The sequence below is a fragment of the Nerophis lumbriciformis genome, linkage group LG13 (genome assembly GCF_033978685.3).
Source record: "Nerophis lumbriciformis linkage group LG13, RoL_Nlum_v2.1, whole genome shotgun sequence".
Taxonomy (NCBI): domain Eukaryota; kingdom Metazoa; phylum Chordata; class Actinopteri; order Syngnathiformes; family Syngnathidae; genus Nerophis; species Nerophis lumbriciformis.
The window spans coordinates 5,805,643-5,827,746 of record NC_084560.2 but is presented as its reverse complement, the minus strand read 5'-3'; the positions used below and the strand labels follow the sequence as shown (position 1 = coordinate 5,827,746).

General features: G+C 34.9%; 1 protein-coding gene across 3 annotated transcripts in view; it reads right to left on the bottom strand.

Moving 5' to 3' along the window:
* Nucleotides 1-22,104, bottom strand: part of fap (fibroblast activation protein, alpha) — a 145,955-nt gene that overhangs the window by 4,488 nt on the left and 119,363 nt on the right. For all 3 annotated transcript variants that reach the window (XM_061970653.2, XM_072914569.1, XM_072914570.1), the window contains 10 exons: nt 21,511-21,581; nt 21,395-21,448; nt 18,147-18,271; nt 18,000-18,050; nt 17,649-17,747; nt 17,518-17,587; nt 6,898-7,092; nt 6,777-6,831; nt 6,616-6,715; nt 29-87 (listed from right to left, as the gene is read on the bottom strand). In XM_061970653.2, the coding sequence (XP_061826637.1) occupies nt 29-87; nt 6,616-6,715; nt 6,777-6,831; nt 6,898-7,092; nt 17,518-17,587; nt 17,649-17,747; nt 18,000-18,050; nt 18,147-18,271; nt 21,395-21,448; nt 21,511-21,581 (879 nt within the window). The remainder of the gene's footprint in view (nt 1-28; nt 88-6,615; nt 6,716-6,776; nt 6,832-6,897; nt 7,093-17,517; nt 17,588-17,648; nt 17,748-17,999; nt 18,051-18,146; nt 18,272-21,394; nt 21,449-21,510; nt 21,582-22,104) is intronic.

Sequence of the window (22,104 nt, the reverse complement as noted above, 5' to 3'; positions counted from 1 at the left end):
AAAACATTCATTGATTCCATCTTTTTACCTGGTATGACTCGGAATTTTCTTTGGGTGTGCCCATGTAGCGTTCAGTGTACACCGCGTCTGTAGGACACATGAGCGTCAGACACTTTTGTCAAGTGTGGAACTTTCAACTAAAAACTATTTTTCCATAAAACCTTGAACTGTCATCCCAGTGTCAAACATAAGTAAAGCACTCTACTCTACTCTACTGTACTCTACTCTACTGTATTATACTGTACTCTACTGTATTTACTCCACTGTACTGTACTCTACTCTACTGTACTGTATTTATTCCACTGTACTGTACTCTACTGTATTGTCTAGTACTGAATTTAATCCGCTGTACTGTACTCTACTGTACTGTACTCTACTGTATTATCATCTGTCGAACGTTTGAAGTATCAGAACTATGTTGAACCTTTGAAGTATCAGTACTATATTGAACCTTTGAGTATTAGTACTATATTTAACCTTTGAAGTATAAGTACTATGTCAAACCTTTGAAGTATCACTACTATGTTGAACCTTTGAAGTATCAGTACTATGTTGAACCTTTAAGTATTAGTACTATGTCGAACCTTTGAAGTATTAGTACTATGTCGAACCTTTGAAGTATTAGTATTATGTCGAACCTTTGAAGTATTAGTACTATGTCGAACCTTTGAAGTATCACTACTATGTCGAACGTTTGAAGTATCACTACTATGTCGAACCTTTGAAGTATCAGTACTATGTTGAACCTTTAAGTATTAGTACTATGTCGAACCGTTGAAGTATTAGTACTATGTCGAACCTTTGAAGTATTAGTATTATGTCGAACCTTTGAAGTATTAGTACTATGTCAAACCTTTGAAGTATCACTACTATGTCAAACGTTTGAAGTATCAGTGCTATATTGAACCTTTGAAGTATTAGTACTAATTCGAACATTTGAAGTATTAGTATTATGTCAAACCTTTGAAGTATTAGTACTATGTCGAACCTTTGAAGTATCACTACTATGTCAAACGTTTGAAGTATCAGTACTATGTTGAACCTTTAAGTATTAGTACGATGTCGAACCTTTGAAGTATTAGTACTATGTCGAACCTTTGAAGTATCACTACTATGTCGAACGTTTGAAGTATCAGTACTATGTTGAACCTTTAAGTATTAGTACTATGTCGAACCTTTGAAGTATTAGTACGATGTCGAACGTTTGAAGTATTAGTATTATGTCGAAACTTTGAAGTATTAATACTATGTCGAACCTTTGAAGTATCACTACTATGTCGAACGTTTGAAGTATCAGTACTATGTTGAACCTTTAAGTATTAGTACTATGTCGAACATTTGAAGTATTAGTACTATGTCGAACCTTTGAAGTATCACTACTATGTCGAAAGTTTGAAGCATCAGTACTATGTTGAACCTTTAAGTATTAGTACTATGTCAAACCTTTGAAGTATTAGTACTATGTCGAACGTTTGAAGTATTAGTATTATGTCGAACCTTTGAAGTATTAGTATTATGTCGAACATTTGAAGTATCACTACTATGTCGAACGTTTGAAGTATCAGTACTATGTTGAACCTTTAAGTATTAGTACTATGTCGAACCTTTGAAGTATCACTACTATGTCGAATGTTTGAAGTATCAGTACTATGTTGAACCTTTAAGTATTAGTACTATGTCGAACCTTTGAAGTATTAGTACGATGTCGAACGTTTGAAGTATTAGTATTATGTCGAAACTTTGAAGTATTAGTACTATGTCGAACCTTTGAAGTATCACTACTATGTCGAACGTTTGAAGTATCAGTACTATGTTGAACCTTTAAGTATTAGTACTATGTCAAACCTTTGAAGTATTAGTACTATGTCGAACGTTTGAAGTATTAGTATTATGTCGAACCTTTGAAGTATTAGTATTATGTCGAACATTTGAAGTATCACTACTATGTCGAACGTTTGAAGTATCAGTACTATGTTGAACCTTTAAGTATTAGTACTATGTCGAACCTTTGAAGTATTAGTACTGTGTCGAACCTTTGAAGTATCACTACTCTGTCGAACGTTTGAAGTATCAGTACTATGTTGAACCTTTAAGTATTATTACTATGTCGAACATTTGAAGTATTAGTACTATGTTGAACGTTTGAAGTATTAGTACTATGTTGAACCTTTGAAGTATTAGTACTATGTCGAACCTTTGAAGTATCACTACTCTGTCGAACATTTGAAGTATCAGTACTATGTCGAACGTTTGAAGTATCAGTACTATGTTGAACCTTTAAGTATTAGTACTATGTCGAACCTTTGAAGTATTAGTACTACGTCGAACCTTTGAAGTATTAGTACTGTCGAACCTTTGAAGTATCACTACTATGTCGAACGTTTGAAGTATCAGTACTATGTTGAACCTTTGAAGTATTAGTACTATGTCGAACCTTTGAAGTATTAGTACTATGTCCAACGTTTGAAGTATTAGTATTACGTCGAACCTTTGAAGTATTAGTACTGTGTCGAACGTTTGAAGTATCAGTACTATGTCGAACCTTTGAAGTATTAGTGCTATGTCGAACCTTTGAAGTATCACTACTATGTTGAACGTTTGAAGTATCAGTACTATGTTGAACCTTTAAGTATTAGTACTATGTCGAACCTTTGAAGTATTAGTACTATGTCGAACGTTTGAAGTATTAGTATTATGTCGAACCTTTGAAGTATTAGTACTATGTCGAACCTTTGAAGTATCACTACTATGTCGAACGTTTGAAGTATCAGTACTATGTTGAACATTTGAAGTATCAGTACTATGTTGAACCTTTGAAGTATTAGTACTATGTCGAACGTTTGAAGTATCAGTACTATGTTGAACCTTTGAAGTATTAGAAATAAGTTGGACGTTAGAAGTATCAGTACTATGTTGAAGGTTAGAAGTATCAGTACTATGTTGAAGGTTTGAATATTAGTACTATGTTGAAGGTTTGAAGTACTAGTACTGGCACTGGCATGGAAGCTGCTTGGCACAGGTGTGGTGGCGCACCTTAGGGCGAGTGTGCCAAGGCAAAGAAGGTTCAGCAGATGTGAGCTGGCATGGTTTCGCCCGCCAGCAGATGTCCTGAAACTCTGCTAAACTGCCAAAGTTTCTCCATGAAAAGACACAGTGTATTTGTGTACACATCAGTACTTTTCATCATAACATAATGAAGTGTCTGTTTGCACCGATCATGGTTTAGTACGTAGTAGTTGTACATAGCTTTGGATTTATGGGCTGATCCGGATCATTTCTACCACGTGTTTACTTTATGAGGCCTCACCTCCACCCACAGACTCAAAGAGAGTGGATAACCGACAAGAGGGTTCACTCTGTTTCATTACAATACGAACCACTGAATGGGAATACATGGGATGGGAAATAAACGATTTGATTTCAGGCGGTTATCTGGATCGCGTTCTGGATTTACGATTCAATTAAAGGATTATTTAGTATCTAGTAACATTCATAATAGCATGTAATATTTACATATTTTGATCAGCTGTAAGTATATATGTAATGTAGTAACATTCATAATAACATGTAATATTTACATATTTTGATCATGCTGTATGTATAAATGTAGTATCTTGTAACATTCATAATAACATGTAATATTTACATATTTTGATCATGCTGTAAGTATATATGTAATGTAGTAACATTCATAATAACATGTAATATTTACATATTTTGACCATGCTGTAAGTATAAATGTAGTATCTTGTAACATTCATAATAACATGTAATATTTACATATTTTGATCAGCTGTAAGTATATATGTAATGTAGTAACATTCATAATAACATGTAATATTTACATATTTTCATCATGCTGTAAGTATATATGTAATGTAATATTTACATATTTTGATCACGCTGTAAGTATATATGTAATGTAGTAGCATTCATAATAACATGTAATATTTACATATTTTCATCATGCTGTAAGTATATATGTAATGTAGTAACATTCATAATAACATGTAATATTTACATATTTTCACCATGCTGTAAGTATTAATGTAGTATCTAGTAACATTCACAATAACATGTAATATTTACATACTTTCATCATGCTTTAATTATATATGTAATGTAGTAACATTCATGATAACATGTAATATTTACATGTTTTGATCATGCTGTAAGTATATATGTAGTATCTAGTAACATTCATAATAACATGTAATATTTACATATTTTGACCATGCTGTAAGAATAAATGTAGTATCTAGTAACATTCATAATAACATGTAATATTTACATATTTTGATCAGCTGTAAGTATACATGTAATGTAGTAACATTCATGATAACATGTAATAATTACATGTTTTGATCATGCTGTAAGTATATATGTAGTATCTAGTAACATTCATAATAACATGTAATATTTACATATTTTGACCATGCGGTAAGTATAAATGTAGTATCTAGTAACATTCATAATCACATGTGATATTTACATATTTTGACCAAACTGTAAGTATATATGTAGTATCCAGTAACATTCATAATAACATGTAATATGTACATATTTTGATCATGCTGTAAGTATATATGTAGTATCTAGTAATATTCATAATAACATGTAATATTTACATATTTTCATCATGCTGTAAGTATATATGTAATGTAGTAGCATTCATAATAACATGTAATATTTACATATTTTCACCATGCTGTAAGTATTAATGTAGTATCTAGTAACATTCACAATAACATGTAATATTTACATACTTTCATCATGCTTTAATTATATATGTAATGTAGTAACATTCATAATAACATGTAATATTTACATATTTTTGATCTTTCTAAGCATACGGTGGTGTATTACTTTCACACACGCATCACAATGTTCCCACCTTTGCAGGTAGTAGGAGTACAGGTGAGGAACGCACCGCCTGCTTCCTGTCCCTGCACACACGCACACATTGTGGCGCCTTTAGCGTCCGAGGAACGGGTACCAGGAACGAGGAACCAAGAACTAGGAACTAGACGAAGGGGGACCAATTTGTGCACGCTCAACAAGTTAACTTTCAGTTTCGATCAAGGAGTGCGACCGTTTTAATATTGGCTTTAAACTTTATACGGTTGGGTTTTTATGGACTCTTTGTCTGTGGGACTATTTGTTCACCTTGACTTTGAGTCAGCGCTCCTGGGTTTAGACCGAGAACCAAAGGATCAGGGTGCTACTGGGTTTAGACCGAGAACCAAAGGATCAGGGTGCTCCTGGTTTTAGACCGAGAACCAAAGGATCACGGTGCTACTGGGTTTAGACCGAGAACCAAAGGATCTGGGTGCTCCTGGTTTTAGACCGAGAACCAAAGGATCAGGGTGCTCCTGGTTTTAGACCGAGAACCAAAGGTTCTGGGTGCTCCTGGTTTTAGACCGAGAACCAAAGGATCTGGGTGCTCCTGGTTTTAGACCAAGAACCAAAGGATCTGGGTGCTCCTGGGTTTGGACCGAGAACCAAAGGATCAGGGTGCTCCTGGGTTTAGACCGAGAACCAAAGGATCAGGGTGCTCCTGGTTTTAGACCGAGAACCAAAGGATCAGGGTGCTCCTGGGTTTAGACCGGGAACCAAAGGATCAGGGTGCTCCTGGGTTTAGACTGAGAACCAAAGGATCAGGGTGCTCCTGGGTTTAGACCGAGAACCAAAGGATCAGAGTGCTCCTGGGTTTAGACCGAGAACCAAAGGATCAGGGTGCTCCTGGTTTTAGACCGAGAACCAAAGGATCAGGGTGCTACTGGGTTTAGACTGAGAACCAAAGGATCAGGGTGCTACTGGGTTTATACCGAGAACCAAAGGATCAGTGTGCTCCTGGTTTTAGACCGAGAACCAAAGGATCAGGGTGCTCCTGGGTTTAGACCGAGAACCAAAGGATCTGGGTGCTCCTGGTTTTAGACTGAGAACCAAAGGATCTGGGTGCTCCTGGTTTTAGACCAAGAACCAAAGGATCTGGGTGCTCCTGGTTTTAGACCGAGAACTAAAAGATCTGGGTGCTCCTGGTTTTAGACCGAGAACCAAAGGATCAGGGTGCTCCTGGGTTTAGACCGAGAACCAAAGGATCAGGGTGCTCCTGGGTTTTGACCGAGAACCAAAGGATCAGGGTGCTCCTGGTTTTAGACTGAGAACCAAAGGATCAGGGTGCTCCCGGGTTTAGACCGAGAACCAAAGGATCAGGGTGCTCCTGGTTTTAGACCGAGAACCAAAGGATCAGGGTTCTCCTGGGTTTAGACCGAGAACCAAAGGATCAGGGTGCTCCTGGTTTTAGACCCAGAACCAAAGGATCAGGGTGCTCCTGGGTTTAGACCGAGAACCAAAGGATCAGGGTGCTCCCGGGTTTAGACCGAGAACCAAAGGATCAGGGTGCTCCTGGGTTTAGACCGAGAACCAAAGGATCTGGGTGCTCCTGGGTTTAGACCGAGAACCAAAGGATCAGGGTGCTCCTGGGTTTAGACCGAGAACCAAAGGATCAGGGTGCTCCTGGGTTTAGAACGAGAAACAAAGGATCAGGGTGCTCCTGGTTTTAGACCGAGAACCAAAGGATCAGGGTGCTCCTGGAGCTCCATGTCCACCCACCGTAATATTCCCACTTGGCCACTGGAGCAACTGCTATTCCACACTTGAACAATCCACTCCCCGCTCCCAGGGCCATGGAGGTGACGTATCCACCGTAAGACTGGAAGACAATCAAATGTCAGACAAAAAGAAAAAAAGGTGAGGCCCAAAAAGCGACTTACCCAGCCCCATATTGCAATCCTGTCTTTGTCGATGAAACCCATGTCAATAAAGTTCCTGAGAACACAGAAGAACATGATGGACTCAAAGGCGCCTGAAAGGTTCAAATAAAGGTTTTTGTACCTGACGGCCGCCATCTGGTCCTCCACCTCAAACGTTCCCAGGCGCCGATAGATGGCGTGTAGTATCTCGTCGCCTTGGTAACCGCTTCCTCTCCCGTCAAAGCTGGCCACCACGATGCCGTACGTGCTGGACAGGAAGGTGGCCCAGTTCAACTTGAAACGGTAGTCCACACTCTGACTACCTGGACCACCGTACCTGCAAGGACCAGCCATGTTGCATAAAGAAATATATATGTATGTACATATGTCTTAATAAGGTTATCCAAAAAATAGTGCTCGATACCGTAGTAGAGCGCAATATATGTATGTGTGGGAAAAAAATCACAAGACTATTTCATCTCTACAGGCCTGTTTCATGAGGGGGTTCCCTCAATCATCAGGAGATTTTAATGGGAGCATTCGCATACCATGGTTTATATAGGGCACAGAGTGGGTGGGTACAGGCTGGCCTAGGGGCGTGGTGATTGGCTCATGTGTTACCTAGGAGGTGTTTCCGTCTATGGCGGCATGCTGTTACAATTTCGCTGCGCTTGTTGAGGGATGACAGGTCTGGACGGTAAATAATAAACAGTTTCTCTTTCAAGCATAGGTTGCATCTTTTATTACCACTATTGTAAGGTGTGCTGGATGCAAGAATTTGCCATGTTATTGAATATTCAACATTATTGTCTTTGAGGTCCCAAATGTGTTTGCTGAGTTCTGTGGTATTTCGCAGGTTTTGGTTCCAATGTTGTGTCCAATGTTAGTTGAGACGTTTTTGCTGTATGAGGGGTTGTACCAGATGATGTCGTTTCGTTTTCTGTTCTTTTTTGGCTGGTTTCCTGGCGAGGGTTCATAGGTGAGGGTGAAATTGTATCCGCTTTCATCAAGGGCTTTTTGGTACGGGGGGGTTGCTTGGTCAAATTCAGCTTTGCTAGATGACAGCATCGATAGCCTTTTATTGATTCCGGTAGGTATTCTTTTCGTGGTGGTGGGTGGGTGGTTGCTGTCATGGTGCACGTATTGGAGTGTTGTGTTGGGTTTCGTGAATGGTTGGTAGCTGTTATTTCTCAGGTTGAAAGTGACGTCAAGGAAGTTGACGGTTTGCTTGTTGGCTTCAATCGTGATCCGTAGGCCGTTCTCTTTGAAAATTTGGCATATGCGCTTCTTGGTATTCTCGCTGCTCCTTGGCGAGGCGCGACACACTGCCAGTCCGTCATCACGGTAAATACCAAGGTTCAGATTGAGGCTAGCGAGCTGGGAGAGGAGGAAACTGGCAGTGTGTCGCACCTCGCCAAGGAGCAGCGAGAATACCAAGAAGCGCATATGCCAAATTTTCAAAGAGAACGGCCTACGGATCACGATTGAAGCCAACAAGCAAACCGTCAACTTCCTTGACGTCACTTTCAACCTGAGAAATAACAGCTACCAACCATTCACGAAACCCAACACAACACTCCAATACGTGCACCATGACAGCAACCACCCACCCACCACCACGAAAAGAATACCTACCGGAATCAATAAAAGGCTATCGATGCTGTCATCTAGCAAAGCTGAATTTGACCAAGCAACCCCCCCGTACCAAAAAGCCCTTGATGAAAGCGGATACAATTTCACCCTCACCTATGAACCCTCGCCAGGAAACCAGCCAAAAAAGAACAGAAAACGAAACGACATCATCTGGTACAACCCCCCATACAGCAAAAACGTCTCAACTAACATTGGACACAAATTCCTCAATCTGATTGACAAACACTTTCCCAAAGACAACACCCTAAGAAAAGTATTCAACAAGAACAACATTAAATTGAGCTACAGCTGCATGAACAATATACGACAAATCATCTCAAACCACAACAAAACAATTGCAAATGAGCCGTCGGCCCCCAGACAGAGCGACTCCAAAACCAACAAAGGCTGTAACTGTCGAAAGAAACCTGATTGCCCTCTCAACGGGGGGTGCTTACAAACATCAGTTGTCTACCAATCTAAGGTAATACGCAAGGACATTAACACATCCGACACATATGTAGGATTAACCGAGGGAGAATTCAAAACCAGATGGAACAATCACAAGGCTTCTTTCAGGAACCAAAACCTGCGAAATACCACAGAACTCAGCAAACACATTTGGGACCTCAAAGACAATAATGTTGAATATTCAATAACATGGCAAATTCTTGCATCCAGCACACCTTACAATAGTGGTAATAAAAGATGCAACCTATGCTTGAAAGAGAAACTGTTTATTATTTACCGTCCAGACCTGTCATCCCTCAACAAGCGCAGCGAAATTGTAACAGCATGCCGCCATAGACGGAAACACCTCCTAGGCAACACATGAGCCAATCACCACGCCCCTAGGCCAGCCTGTACCCACCCACTCTGTGCCCTATATAAACCATGGTATGCGAATGCTCCCATTAAAATCTCCTGACGATTGAGGGTACCCCCCCTCATGAAACAGGCCTGTAGAGATGAAATAGTCTTGTGATTTTTTTCCCACACATACATATATGTATGTACATATGTATATATATGTATGTATGTATGTATGTATATATGTATGTATGTATGTATGTATGTATATATGTATATATGTATATATGTATGTATATATGTACATATGTATGTATGTATGTATGTATGTATATATGTACATATGTATGTATATGTATGTATGTATGTATGTATGTACATATGTATGTATATCTAGTCGAGGTTTCTGTGGTTTATCCATTATACAATGCTCAATACCGGGGTAGAGCGGAATATACATTAGGTCAGAAAAAATACAGAGGCTATATCATCCCTACAAGCCTGTTTTGCAGGTTTCCCTGCGCGTCAGGGGATTTTATCCTCTGGCGAGCTGGTTTCCCTGCAGGCTTGTAGGGATCATATAGCCTCTGTGTTTTTTCTGACCTAACGTATATATATATATATATATATATATATATATATATATATATATATATATATACATATGTGTATATATATATGTATGTGTGGGGAAAAAAATCACAAGACTACTTCATCTCTACAGGCCTGTTTCATGAGGGGTTCCCTCAATCATCCTGATGATTGAGGGAACCCCTCATGAAACAGGCCTGTAGAGATGAAGTAGTCTTGTGATTTTTTTTCCCACACATACATATATTGCGCTCTACTACGGTATCGAGCACTATTTTTTGGATAACCTTATTAAGACATATATATATATATATATATATATATATATATATATATATATATATATATATATATATATATATATATATATATATATATATATATATATATATATATATATATATGTATATGTATGTATGTATATCCGTATATATGTATATATGCATGTATATGTATATATATTGTGGAGCATCACAATACCTCCAAACAGGTGAAACTAGGCAGAGGGCCAGCCATCACAATGAAAGCATGCACCAGGCGGTCAAACTACGCCAATCTCTAGGTGTGGTCATTGAAGGCAAGTACATCCCTAATTTTATCCTCAATCAGGCTGATGTGTGGCCACCTGCCCCAAGGCAGCTGTGTCAGCTTGGCAATCACTGTGTTTGATTTAAATAGCAGCTCAGTGTATGACTCGTTGTGTGGCTGTGGCTCCCTGCTGGGAAAGGTCTGCTCCCATCGGGCGGTAAGTGTGATGCTTCACTGAAATATAGTTTGTAAATTAGTCTGCTAAATGTGTAATATGTTGGATTCATTGAATGCAGTAATTTATTGAACTTTGCACTGATCAGAGATTTATCTGCTTTATGTCCCAGGCAATTTAGGAGACCTGATCAAGGCATGAGGAATGCGATAATTTGTTTTTTTCAATGGAAGCCCCAATTGGGAGTACTTTAAGTTAACCTGCATTCAGAAAAGTGACTGAATAAACCAACGCTGCTGCGTTTGAACATTAACAGAACTGTCTCTGGGAGGTTGGTGTGTGAACGCACATCACAATATACACACACAGTATGTATATATATATATATATATATATATATGTATATATACGTTAAGTCAGGAAAAAACACAGAGGCTATATCATCCCTACAAGCCTGTTTCGCAGATTTATTTATTTTTATTTTTTTAAATATTCCACTCTACCCTGGTATTGAGCACTGTATAATGGATAAACCACAGAAACCTTCACTATATATGTATGTATGTATGTATGTAAGTGTGTATATATTTATATATGTATGTATATATGATGTTCACCTATGAACCTTTGAAGTATCAGTATTATGTTGAATGTTTGAAGTATCAGTACTATGTTAAACCTTTAAAGTATTAGTATTATGATGAACCTTTGAAGTATGAGTACTACAAACCCCGTTTCCATATGAGTTGGGAAATTGTGTTAGATGTAAATATAAACGGAATACAATGATTTGCAAATCCTTTTCAACCCATATTCAGTTGAATATGCTACAAAGACAACATATTTGATGTTCAAACTCATAAACTTTGTTTTTTTTTTTGCAAATAATAATTAACTTAGAATTTCATGGCTGCAACACGTGACAAAGTAGTTGGGAAAGGGCATGTTCACCACTGTGTTACATGGCCTTTCCTTTTAACAATACTCAATAAACGATTGGGAACTGAGGAAACTAATTGTTGAAGCTTTGAAAGTGGAATTCTTTCCCATTCTTGTTTTATGTAGAGCTTCAGTCGTTCAACAGTCCGGGGGTCTCCGCTGTCCTATTTTAGGCTTCATAATGTGCCACACATTTTCGATGGGAGACAGGTCTGGACTGCAGGCGGGCCAGGAAAGTACCCGCACTCTTTTTTTACGAACCCACGCTGTTGAAATACGTGCTGAATGTGGCTTGGCATTGTCTTGCTGAAATAAGCAGGGGCGTCCATGAAAAAGACGGCGCTTAGATGGCAGTATATGTTGCTCCAAAACCTTTATGTACCTTTCAGCATTAATGGTGCCTTCACAGATGTGTAAGTTACCCATGTCTTGGGCACTAATGCACCCCCATACCACCACAGATGCTGGCTTTTGAACTTTGCGTCAATAACAGTCTGGATGGTTGGCTTCCCCTTTGGTCCGGATGACACGATGTCAAATATTTCCAAAAACAATTTGAAATGTGGACTCGTCAGACCACAGAACACTTCTCCAATTTGCATGAGTCCATCTTAGATGATCTCGGGCCCAGAGAAGCCGGCGGCGATTCTGGGTGTTGTTGATAAATGGCTTTCGCTTTGCATAGTAGAGCTTTAACTTGCACTTACAGATGTAGCGACCAACTGTATTTAGTGACAGTGGTTTTCTGAAGTGTTCCTGAGCCCATGTGGTGATATCCTTTACACACTGATGTCGCTTGTTGATACAGTGCCGTCTGAGGGATGGAAGGTCACGGTCATTCAATGTTGGTTTCCGGCCATGCCGCTTACGTGCAGTGATTTCTCCAGATTCTCTGAACCTTTTGATGATATTATGGATCGTAGATGTTGAAATCCCTAAATTTCTTGCAATTGCACTTTGAGAAACGTTGTTCTTAAACTGTTTGACTATTTGCTCAAGTAGTTGTGGACAAAAGGGTGTACCTCGCCCCATCCTTTCTTGTGAAAGACTGAGCATTTTTTGGGAAGCTGTTTTTATAGCCAATCATGGCACCCACCTGTTCCCAATTTGCCCGTTCACCTGTGGGATGTTCCAAATAAGTGTTTGATGAGCATTCCTCAACTTTATCAGTATTTATTGCCACCTTTCCCAACTTCTTTGTCACGTGTTGCTGGCATCAAATTCTAAAGTTAATGATTATTTGCAAAAAAAAAAAGTTTTTTATCATTTCGAACATCAAATATGTTGTCTTTGTAGCATATTCAACTGAATATGGGTTGAAAAGGATTTGCAAATCATTGTATTCCGTTTATATTTACATCTAACACAATTTCCCAACTCATATGGAAACGGGGTTTGTATGTTGAACCTTTGAAATATTAGTATTATGTTGAACCTTTGAAGTATCACTACTATGTTGAACCTTTGAAGTATCAGTACTATGTTGAACGTTTTAAGTATTATTATTATGTTGAACCTTTGAAGTATCAGTTATGTGGAACCTTCGAAATATTAGTATAATGTTGAACATTTAAAGTATTAATATTATGTTGAATGTTTGAAGTATCAGTATTATGTTGAACCTTTGATGTATTAGTACTATGTTGAACCTTTGAAGTATCAGTTATGTTGAACCTTTGAAGTATTAAGTATTATGATTAACCTTTGAAGTATCACTACTATGTTGAACCTTTGAAGTATCAGTACTACGTTGAACTTTTGAAGTATTAATATTATGTTGAATGTTTGAAGTATCAGTATTATGTTGAACCTTTGAAATATTAGTATTATGTTGAACCTTTGAAGTATCAGTTGTGTTGAACCTTCGAAATATTAGTATAATGTTGAACATTTAAAGTATTAATATTATGTTGAATGTTTGAAGTATCAGTATTATGTTGAACCTTTGATGTATTAGTACTATATTGAACCTTTGAAGTATCAGTTATGTTGAACCTTTGAAGTATTAAGTATTATGATTAACCTTTGAAGTATCACTACTATGTTGAACCTTTGAAGTATCAGTACTACGTTGAACTTTTGAAGTATTAATATTATGTTGAACCTTTGAAGCATCAGTTATGTTGAACCTTCAAAATGTTAGTATAATGTTGAACATTTAAAGGATTAGTATTATGTTGAACCTTTGAAGTATCAGTATTATGTTGAATGTTTGAAGTATCAGTACTATGTTGAACCTTTGAAGTATCAGTTGTGTTGAAACTTCAAAATATTAGTATAATCTTGAACATTTAAAGTATTAATATTATGTTGAATGTTTGAAGTATCAGTATTATGTTAAACCTTTGAAGTATCACTATGTTGAACCTTTGAAGTATCACTACTATGTTGAACCTTTGAAGTATCAGTACTATGTTGAACCTTTTAAGTATTATTATTATGTTGAACCTTTGAAGTATCAGTTATGTGTAACCTTCGAAATATTAGTATAATGTTGAACATTTAAATTATTACTATTATGTTGAACTTTTGAAGTATCAGTTGTGTTGAAACTTCGAAATATTAGTATAATGTTGAGCATTTAAAGTATTAATATGATGTTGAATGTTTGAAGTATCAGTATTATGTTGAACCTTTGAAGTATTAGTACGGTACTATGTTGAACCTTTGAAGTATCAGTTATGTTTAACCTTTGAAGTATTACATATTATGATGAACCTTTGAAGTATCACTACTATGTTGAACCTTTGAAGTATTATTATTATGTTGAACCTTTGAAGCATCAGTTATGTTGAACCTTCGAAATATTAGTATAACGTTGAACATTTAAAGGATTAGCATTATGTTGAACCTTTGAAGTATCAGTATTATGTTGAATGTTTGAAGTATCAGTACTATGTTGAACCTTTGAAGTATCAGTTGTGTTGAAACTTCAAAATATTAGTATAATCCTGAACATTTAAAGTATTAATATTATGTTGAATGTTTGAAGTATCAGTATTATGTTAAACCTTTGAAGTATCACTATGTTGAACCTTTGAAGTATCACTACTATGTTGAACCTTTGAAGTATCAGTTATGTGGAACCTTCGAAATATTAGTATAATGTTGAACATTTAAAGGATTAGTATTATGTTGAACATTTAAAGTATTATTATTATGTTGAACTTTTGAAGTATCAGTTGTGTTGAAACTTCGAAATATTAGTATAATGTTGAGCATTTAAAGTATTAATATTATGTTGAATGTTTGAAGTATCAGTATTATGTTGAACCTTTGAAGTATTAGTACTATGTTGAACCTTTGAAGTATCAGTTATGTTTAACCTTTGAAGTATTACATATTATGATGAACCTTTGAAGTATCACTACTATGTTGAACCTTTGAAGTATTATTATTATGTTGAACCTTTGAAGCATCAGTTATGTTGAACCTTCGAAATATTAGTATAACGTTGAACATTTAAAGGATTAGTATTATGTTGAACCTTTGAAGTATCAGTATTATGTTGAATGTTTGAAGTATCAGTACTATGTTGAACCTTTGAAGTATCAGTTGTGTTGAAACTTCAAAATATTAGTATAATCCTGAACATTTAAAGTATTAATATTATGTTGAATGTTTGAAGTATCAGTATTATGTTAAACCTTTGAAGTATCACTATGTTGAACCTTTGAAGTATCACTACTATGTTGAACCTTTGAAGTATCAGTTATGTGGAACCTTCGAAATATTAGTATAATGTTGAACATTTAAAGGATTAGTATTATGTTGAACATTTAAAGTATTATTATTATGTTGAACTTTTGAAGTATCAGTTGTGTTGAAACTTCGAAATATTAGTATAATGTTGAGCATTTAAAGTATTAATATTATGTTGAATGTTTGAAGTATCAGTATTATGTTGAACTTTTGAAGTATTAGTACTATGTTGAACCTTTGAAGTATCAGTTATGTTTAACCTTTGAAGTATTACATATTATGATGAACCTTTGAAGTATCACTACTATGTTGAACCTTTGAAGTATTATTATTATGTTGAACCTTTGAAGCATCAGTTATGTTGAACCTTCGAAATATTAGTATAACGTTGAACATTTAAAGGATTAGTATTATGTTGAACCTTTGAAGTATCAGTATTATGTTGATTGTTTGAAGTATCAGTACTATGTTGAACCTTTGAAGTATCAGTTATGTTGAAACTTCAAAATATTAGTATCATGTTGAACATTTAAAGTATTAATATTATGTTGAATGTTTGAAGTATCAGTATTATGTTGAACCTTTGAAGTATCACTACTATGTTGAACCTTTGAAGTATTAGTACTATGTTGAACCTTTGAAGTATCAGTTGTGTTGAACCTTCGAAATATTAGTATAATGTTGAACATTTAAAGTATTAATATTATGTTGAATGTTTGAAGTATCAGTATTATGTTGAACCTTTGATGTATTAGTACTATGTTGAACCTTTGAAATATTAGTACTATGTTGAACCTTTGAAGTATCAGTTGTGTTGAACCTTCGAAATATTAGTATAATGTTGAACATTTAAAGTATTAATATTATGTTGAATGTTTGAAGTATCAGTATTATGTTGAACCTTTGATGTATTAGTACTATGTTGAACCTTTGAAGTATCAGTTATGTTGAACCTTTGAAGTATTAAGTATTATGATTAACCTTTGAAGTATCACTACTATGTTGAACCTTTGAAGTATCAGTACTATGTTGAACTTTTGAAGTATTAATATTATGTTGAACCTTTGAAGCATCAGTTATGTTGAACCTTCAAAATGTTAGTATAATGTTGAACATTTAAAGGATTAGTATTATGTTGAACCTTTGAAGTATCAGTATTATGTTGAATATTTGAAGTATCAGTACTATGTTGAACCTTTGAAGTATCAGTACTATGTTGAACGTTTTAAGTATTATTATTATGTTGAACATTTGAAGTATCAGTTATGTGGAACCTTCGAAATATTAGTATAATGTTGAACATTTAAAGGATTAGTATTATGTTGAACATTCAAAGTATTATTATTATGTTGAACTTTTGAAGTATCAGTTGTGTTGGAACTTCGAAATATTAGTATAATGTTGAGCATTTAAAGTATTAATATTATGTTGAATGTTTGAAGTATCAGGATTATGTTGAACCTTTGATGTATTAGTACTATGTTGAACCTTTGAAGTATCAGTTATGTTTAACCTTTGAAGTATTACGTATTATGATGAACCTTTGAAGCATCAGTTATGTTGAACCATCGAAATATTAGTATAATGTTGAACATTTAAAGGATTAGTATTATGTTGAACCTTTGAAGTATCAGTATTATGTTGAATGTTTGACGTATCAGTACTATGTTGAACCTTTGAAGTATCAGTTATGTTGAAACTTCAAAATATTAGTATCATGTTGAACATTTAAAGTATTAATATTATGTTGAATGTTTGAAGTATCAGTATTATGTTGAACATTTGAAGCATTAGTACTATGTTGAACCTTTGAAGTATCAGTTATGTTTAACCTTTGAAGTATTACATATTATGATGAACCTTTGAAGTATCACTACTATGTTGAACCTTTGAAGTATTATTATTATGTTGAACCTTTGAAGCATCAGTTATGTTGAGCCTTCGAAATATTAGTATAACGTTGAACATTTAAAGGATTAGTATTATGTTGAACCTTTGAAGTATCAGTATTATGTTGAATGTTTGAAGTATCAGTACTATGTTGAACCTTTGAAGTATCAGTTGTGTTGAAACTTCAAAATATTAGTATAATCCTGAACATTTAAAGTATTATTATTATGTTGAATGTTTGAAGTATCACTACTATGTTGAACTTTTGAAGTATCACTACTATATTGAACCTTTAAAGTGTTATTATTATGTTGAACCTTTGAAGTATCAGTTATGTTGAACCTTTGAAGTATCAGTTGTATTGAACCTTCGAAATATTAGTATAATGTTGAACATTTAAAGTATTAGTATTATGTTGAACATTTAAAGTATTAGTATTATGTTGAACCTTTAAAGTATCAGTATTATGTTGTATATATGATGGTGTTCACCTACACGTCAATGAGAAGAGGATACTGTTTGGATGACTTGAAATCAGGCGGTAACATCATCTGATACCAAAGATCTGTTGGCAAAAACAATCAATCAATGTTATTATTGAAGATGTTTCAATTCATCACACTTACCAAATCCTGCAATCTTCAGCGTGCCGTACTTCATTGTTGGCATTTGAAATTCCTTAAGAACATTCTCCAGTTCCTTGTTATCTTCAAGAGTGGACATCTCTGGACGGAAAAAAAAGCAATGATACCATTAGATGTTTATCTTATTTTATCATGAATTGTGAAGATTTGTTCTGTCACTGTTTTGAACATTAAACGGGAAAAACTGTAATGGATGTACAAAACCCAAAACCAGTGAAGTTGGCACAAGGATTTGCAAATCCTTTTTCAACTTATATTCAATTGAACACACTGCAAAGACAAGATACTTTGTTTGTTTTTTTTGCAAATATCAGCTCATTCGTGTTCACTTACTTGCACCTGGGCCTCGGTTGTCCATGAGCGTGTACGTGGGCAAACCTGGTCCTGGTCCAAACAAGCGTGGACACAAAAGGTGTGTCGTTATTGACAAGAAATAAGATGACAAGATGGCAGCCGAGCGGACGCAGGTGTGTAACCGACCATAGCAGTCCAAGCGGTAGTAGGAGGCGTTGACGCTGAAGTACGCCGAGTTGTACTGACACCTGTCCTGGGCAAAGTCGCAGGTGAGACACTGACGCGCCGACGCTTGGCCTCCAATCTTCAGCCTGGCGCACAAACGACATGGGACTCCTGAGATGATGGCATGGCAACAAATAGTTCTTCTTCATGGGAAATAATCACAACTGCTTTACAAGAATCTCAAGTGGCTGTACATCATCCATGTGACATTTAGACCAAAGAAGCAAGTGTTTACATTAAGAAAACATCATAATATGACCACTTTAGAGAGGAACTGCACTTTTTTGAGGATTTTTTTTTTTATCATTCACAATCCTTACGTCAGATAAGCACCTTTTATTTTTGTTTTTTTTAAGCATTTTAACTCGTAAAAAAAAGATAGCAAAAGTCAGCTAACAATGAAGCTAATGGAAGGTGCCCTATTCCGCCTATAGAGTGCTCTAAAAACATCCAAAAACATGTTTTATATACACACTATAAGTATGTATGTAATGTAGTAACATTCATAATAATAATAATATGTTCATATATGTAGTATCTATTAACATTCTCAACAACATTTCCATCATGCTGGAAGTATATATGTAATGTAGTAACATTCATAATAACATGTAATATTTACACATTTTCATCATACTGTAAGTATATATGTAATGTAGTAACATTCATAATAACATGTAATATTTACATATTTTGGTCATACTGTAAGTATATATGTAATGTAGTAACATTTATAATAACATGTTGTATTTACATATTTTCATCATGCTTTAAGTAAATATGTCATGTAGTAACATTCATAATAACATGTAATATTTACATATTTTGGTCATACTGTAAGTATATATGTAATGTAGTAACATTCATAATAACATGTATTTACATATTTTCATCATGCTTTAAGTATATATGTCATGGGGTAACATTCATAATAACATGTAACATTTACATATTTTCATCATGCCGTAAAAACTATATGCCATGTAGTAACATTCATAACAACATGTAATATTTACATATTTTCACCATGCTGTAAGTATATATGTAATGTAGTAACATTCATAATAACATGTAATATGTACATACAGTATTTTCATATATGTAGTATCTATTAACATTCATAATAACATGTGAATATTTATACATTTTCATCATGCTGTAAGTATTAATGTAATGTAGTAACATTCATAATAACATGTAATATTTACATATTTTGATCATGCTGTAAGTATATATGTAATGTAGTAACATTCATAATAACATGTAATATTTACATATTTTGATCATGCTGTAAGTATATATGTAATGTAGTAACATTAATAATAACATGTAATATTTACATATTTTGGTCATACTGTAAGTATATATGTAATGTAGTAACATTCATAATAACATGTTGTATTTACATATTTTCATCATGCTTTAAGTATATATGTCATGGGGTAACATTCATAATAACATGTAACATTTACATATTTTCATCATGCCGTAAAAACTATACGCCATGTAGTAACATTCATAACAACATGTAATATTTACATATTTTCATCATACTGTAAGTATATATGTAGTATCTATTAACATTCATAATAACATGTGAATATTTACACATTTTCACCATGCTGTAAGTATATATGTAATGTAGTAACATTCATAATAACATATAATATTTACATATTTTGGTCATACTGTAAGTATGTATGTAATGTAGTAACATTCATAATAACATGTAATATGTACATACAGTATTTTCATATATGTAGTATCTATTAACATTCATAATAACATGTGAATATTTATACATTTTCATCATGCTGTAAGTATTAATGTAATGTAGTAACATTCATAATAACATGTAATATTTACATATTTTGATCATGCTGTAAGTATATATGTAATGTAATAACATTCATAATAACATGTAATATTTACATATTTTGATCATGCTGTAAGTATATATTTAATGTAGTAAAATTCATAATAACATGTACTATTTACATATTTTGATCATGCTGTAAGTATATATGCAGTATCTAGTAACATTCATAATAACATGTAATATTTACATATTTGTATCATACTGTAAGTATATATGTAATGCAGTAACATTCATAATAACATGTGATATTTACATATTTTGATCATGCTGTAAGTATATATGTAGTATCTAGTAACATTCATAATAACATGTAATATTTACATATTTTGATCATGCTGTAAGTATATATCTAATGTAGTAACATTCATAATAACATGTATTTACATATTTTGATCATACTGTAAGTATATATGTAATGTAGTAACATTCATAATAACATGTAATATTTACATATTTTGATCATGCTGTAAGTATATATGTAGTATCTAGTAACATTCATAATAACATGTAATATTTACATATTTGTATCATACTGTAAGTATATATCTAATGTAGTAACATTCATAATAACATGTGATATCTACATATTTTGATAATTTTAATCATACGGTGGTGTATTAATTTCACAGACTCATCACAACGTTCACTTCCCCTTCAACGACAACAAGACTACTAATCATGGCACACTTGCTGAGGAACAACAAAGACTACTTTGGGACAAACGACGATCCACAAACTTGTTTTTTTGAGCCTGAATATAAGGAGGATGATCTACAAGTTTTAGAAGCTGTGTGCTAAACAGATGCAGCTTTTGTCAAACACTAAGCATCATATAGCAGTGCTAAACAAAATATAAGAACATAATAAAATAGTCCCTTACTGTACTATGTCTGCTCTCACTGGGATAAAGACTGATGGGATGTTTGTATCTTCCCCTTTACATCAACAAGTCATCATCATCCTCACAAACAAGCGTTTTTTTTGTTGTCATCTCCGGGTCTAAGTTGGATGTCAAAGTTGACCAACTTGACAACCTTCGACTATCCAGGTGAGAGACATGTTTTATCATCTAGAATTAACTTTCACCAACTCAGAGGCGATGCAGCAGCTCAATATGTCAGGATAGCAGCATAAGCTAAAAATAGCCCGTCTGCGTTAGCACTTGTAATAACAATATCACTAACACTTGTTAATATTCAGGTCATTGTTGGCGCTTTGTGGATGTTTTTTAGAGTACTTTATGAGTACAAGAGTGTACTCCTATTTATTTTGACATTGCACTGCTTCATTGAGGAACCAAAGTACGTACTTGTACAAGAAAAGTACTTACTTGTACATATTCCTCTTGACGGGCACACCTTGGTACTCGTTACTGACAAAGTATCTGCGGATGAGAAGGACGTTAGTTCAAGTCGCCGGTTGAAATTCCCGCCAACTTCTACTCACATGGTGTCTTTTGTCACTTTGGAAATGTAGATGACTTCCCACCTGCCAGATGTGACAGCTGTTGCTTTGCCCTTCAAGACAGTTGAAGAAGTCAAGGCTTTTATTTTGTCAACTTGCACCAGATGTAAGAGCAGTTGCTTTGCGCTTCAAAGACAGTTGAAGAAGTCAAGGCTTTTATTTTGTCAACTTGCACCAGAAGTGACATCTGTTGCTTTGCCCTTAAAGACAGTTGAAGAAGTCAAGGCTTTTATTTTGTCAACTTGCACCAGAAGTGACATCTGTTGCTTTGCCCTTAAAGACAGTTGAAGAAGTCAAGGCTTTTATTTTGTCAACTTGCACCAGATGTAAGAGCAGTTGCTTTGCGCTTCAAAGACAGTTGAAGAAGTCAAGGCTTTTATTTTGTCAACTTGCACCAGAAGTGACATCTGTTGCTTTGCCCTTAAAGACAGTTGAAGAAGTCAAGGCTTTTATTTTGTCAACTTGCACCAGAAGTGACATCTGTTGCTTTGCCCTTAAAGACAGTTGAAGAAGTCAAGGATTTTATTTTGTCAACTTGCACCAGATGTAAGAGCAATTGCTTTGCCCTTAAAGACA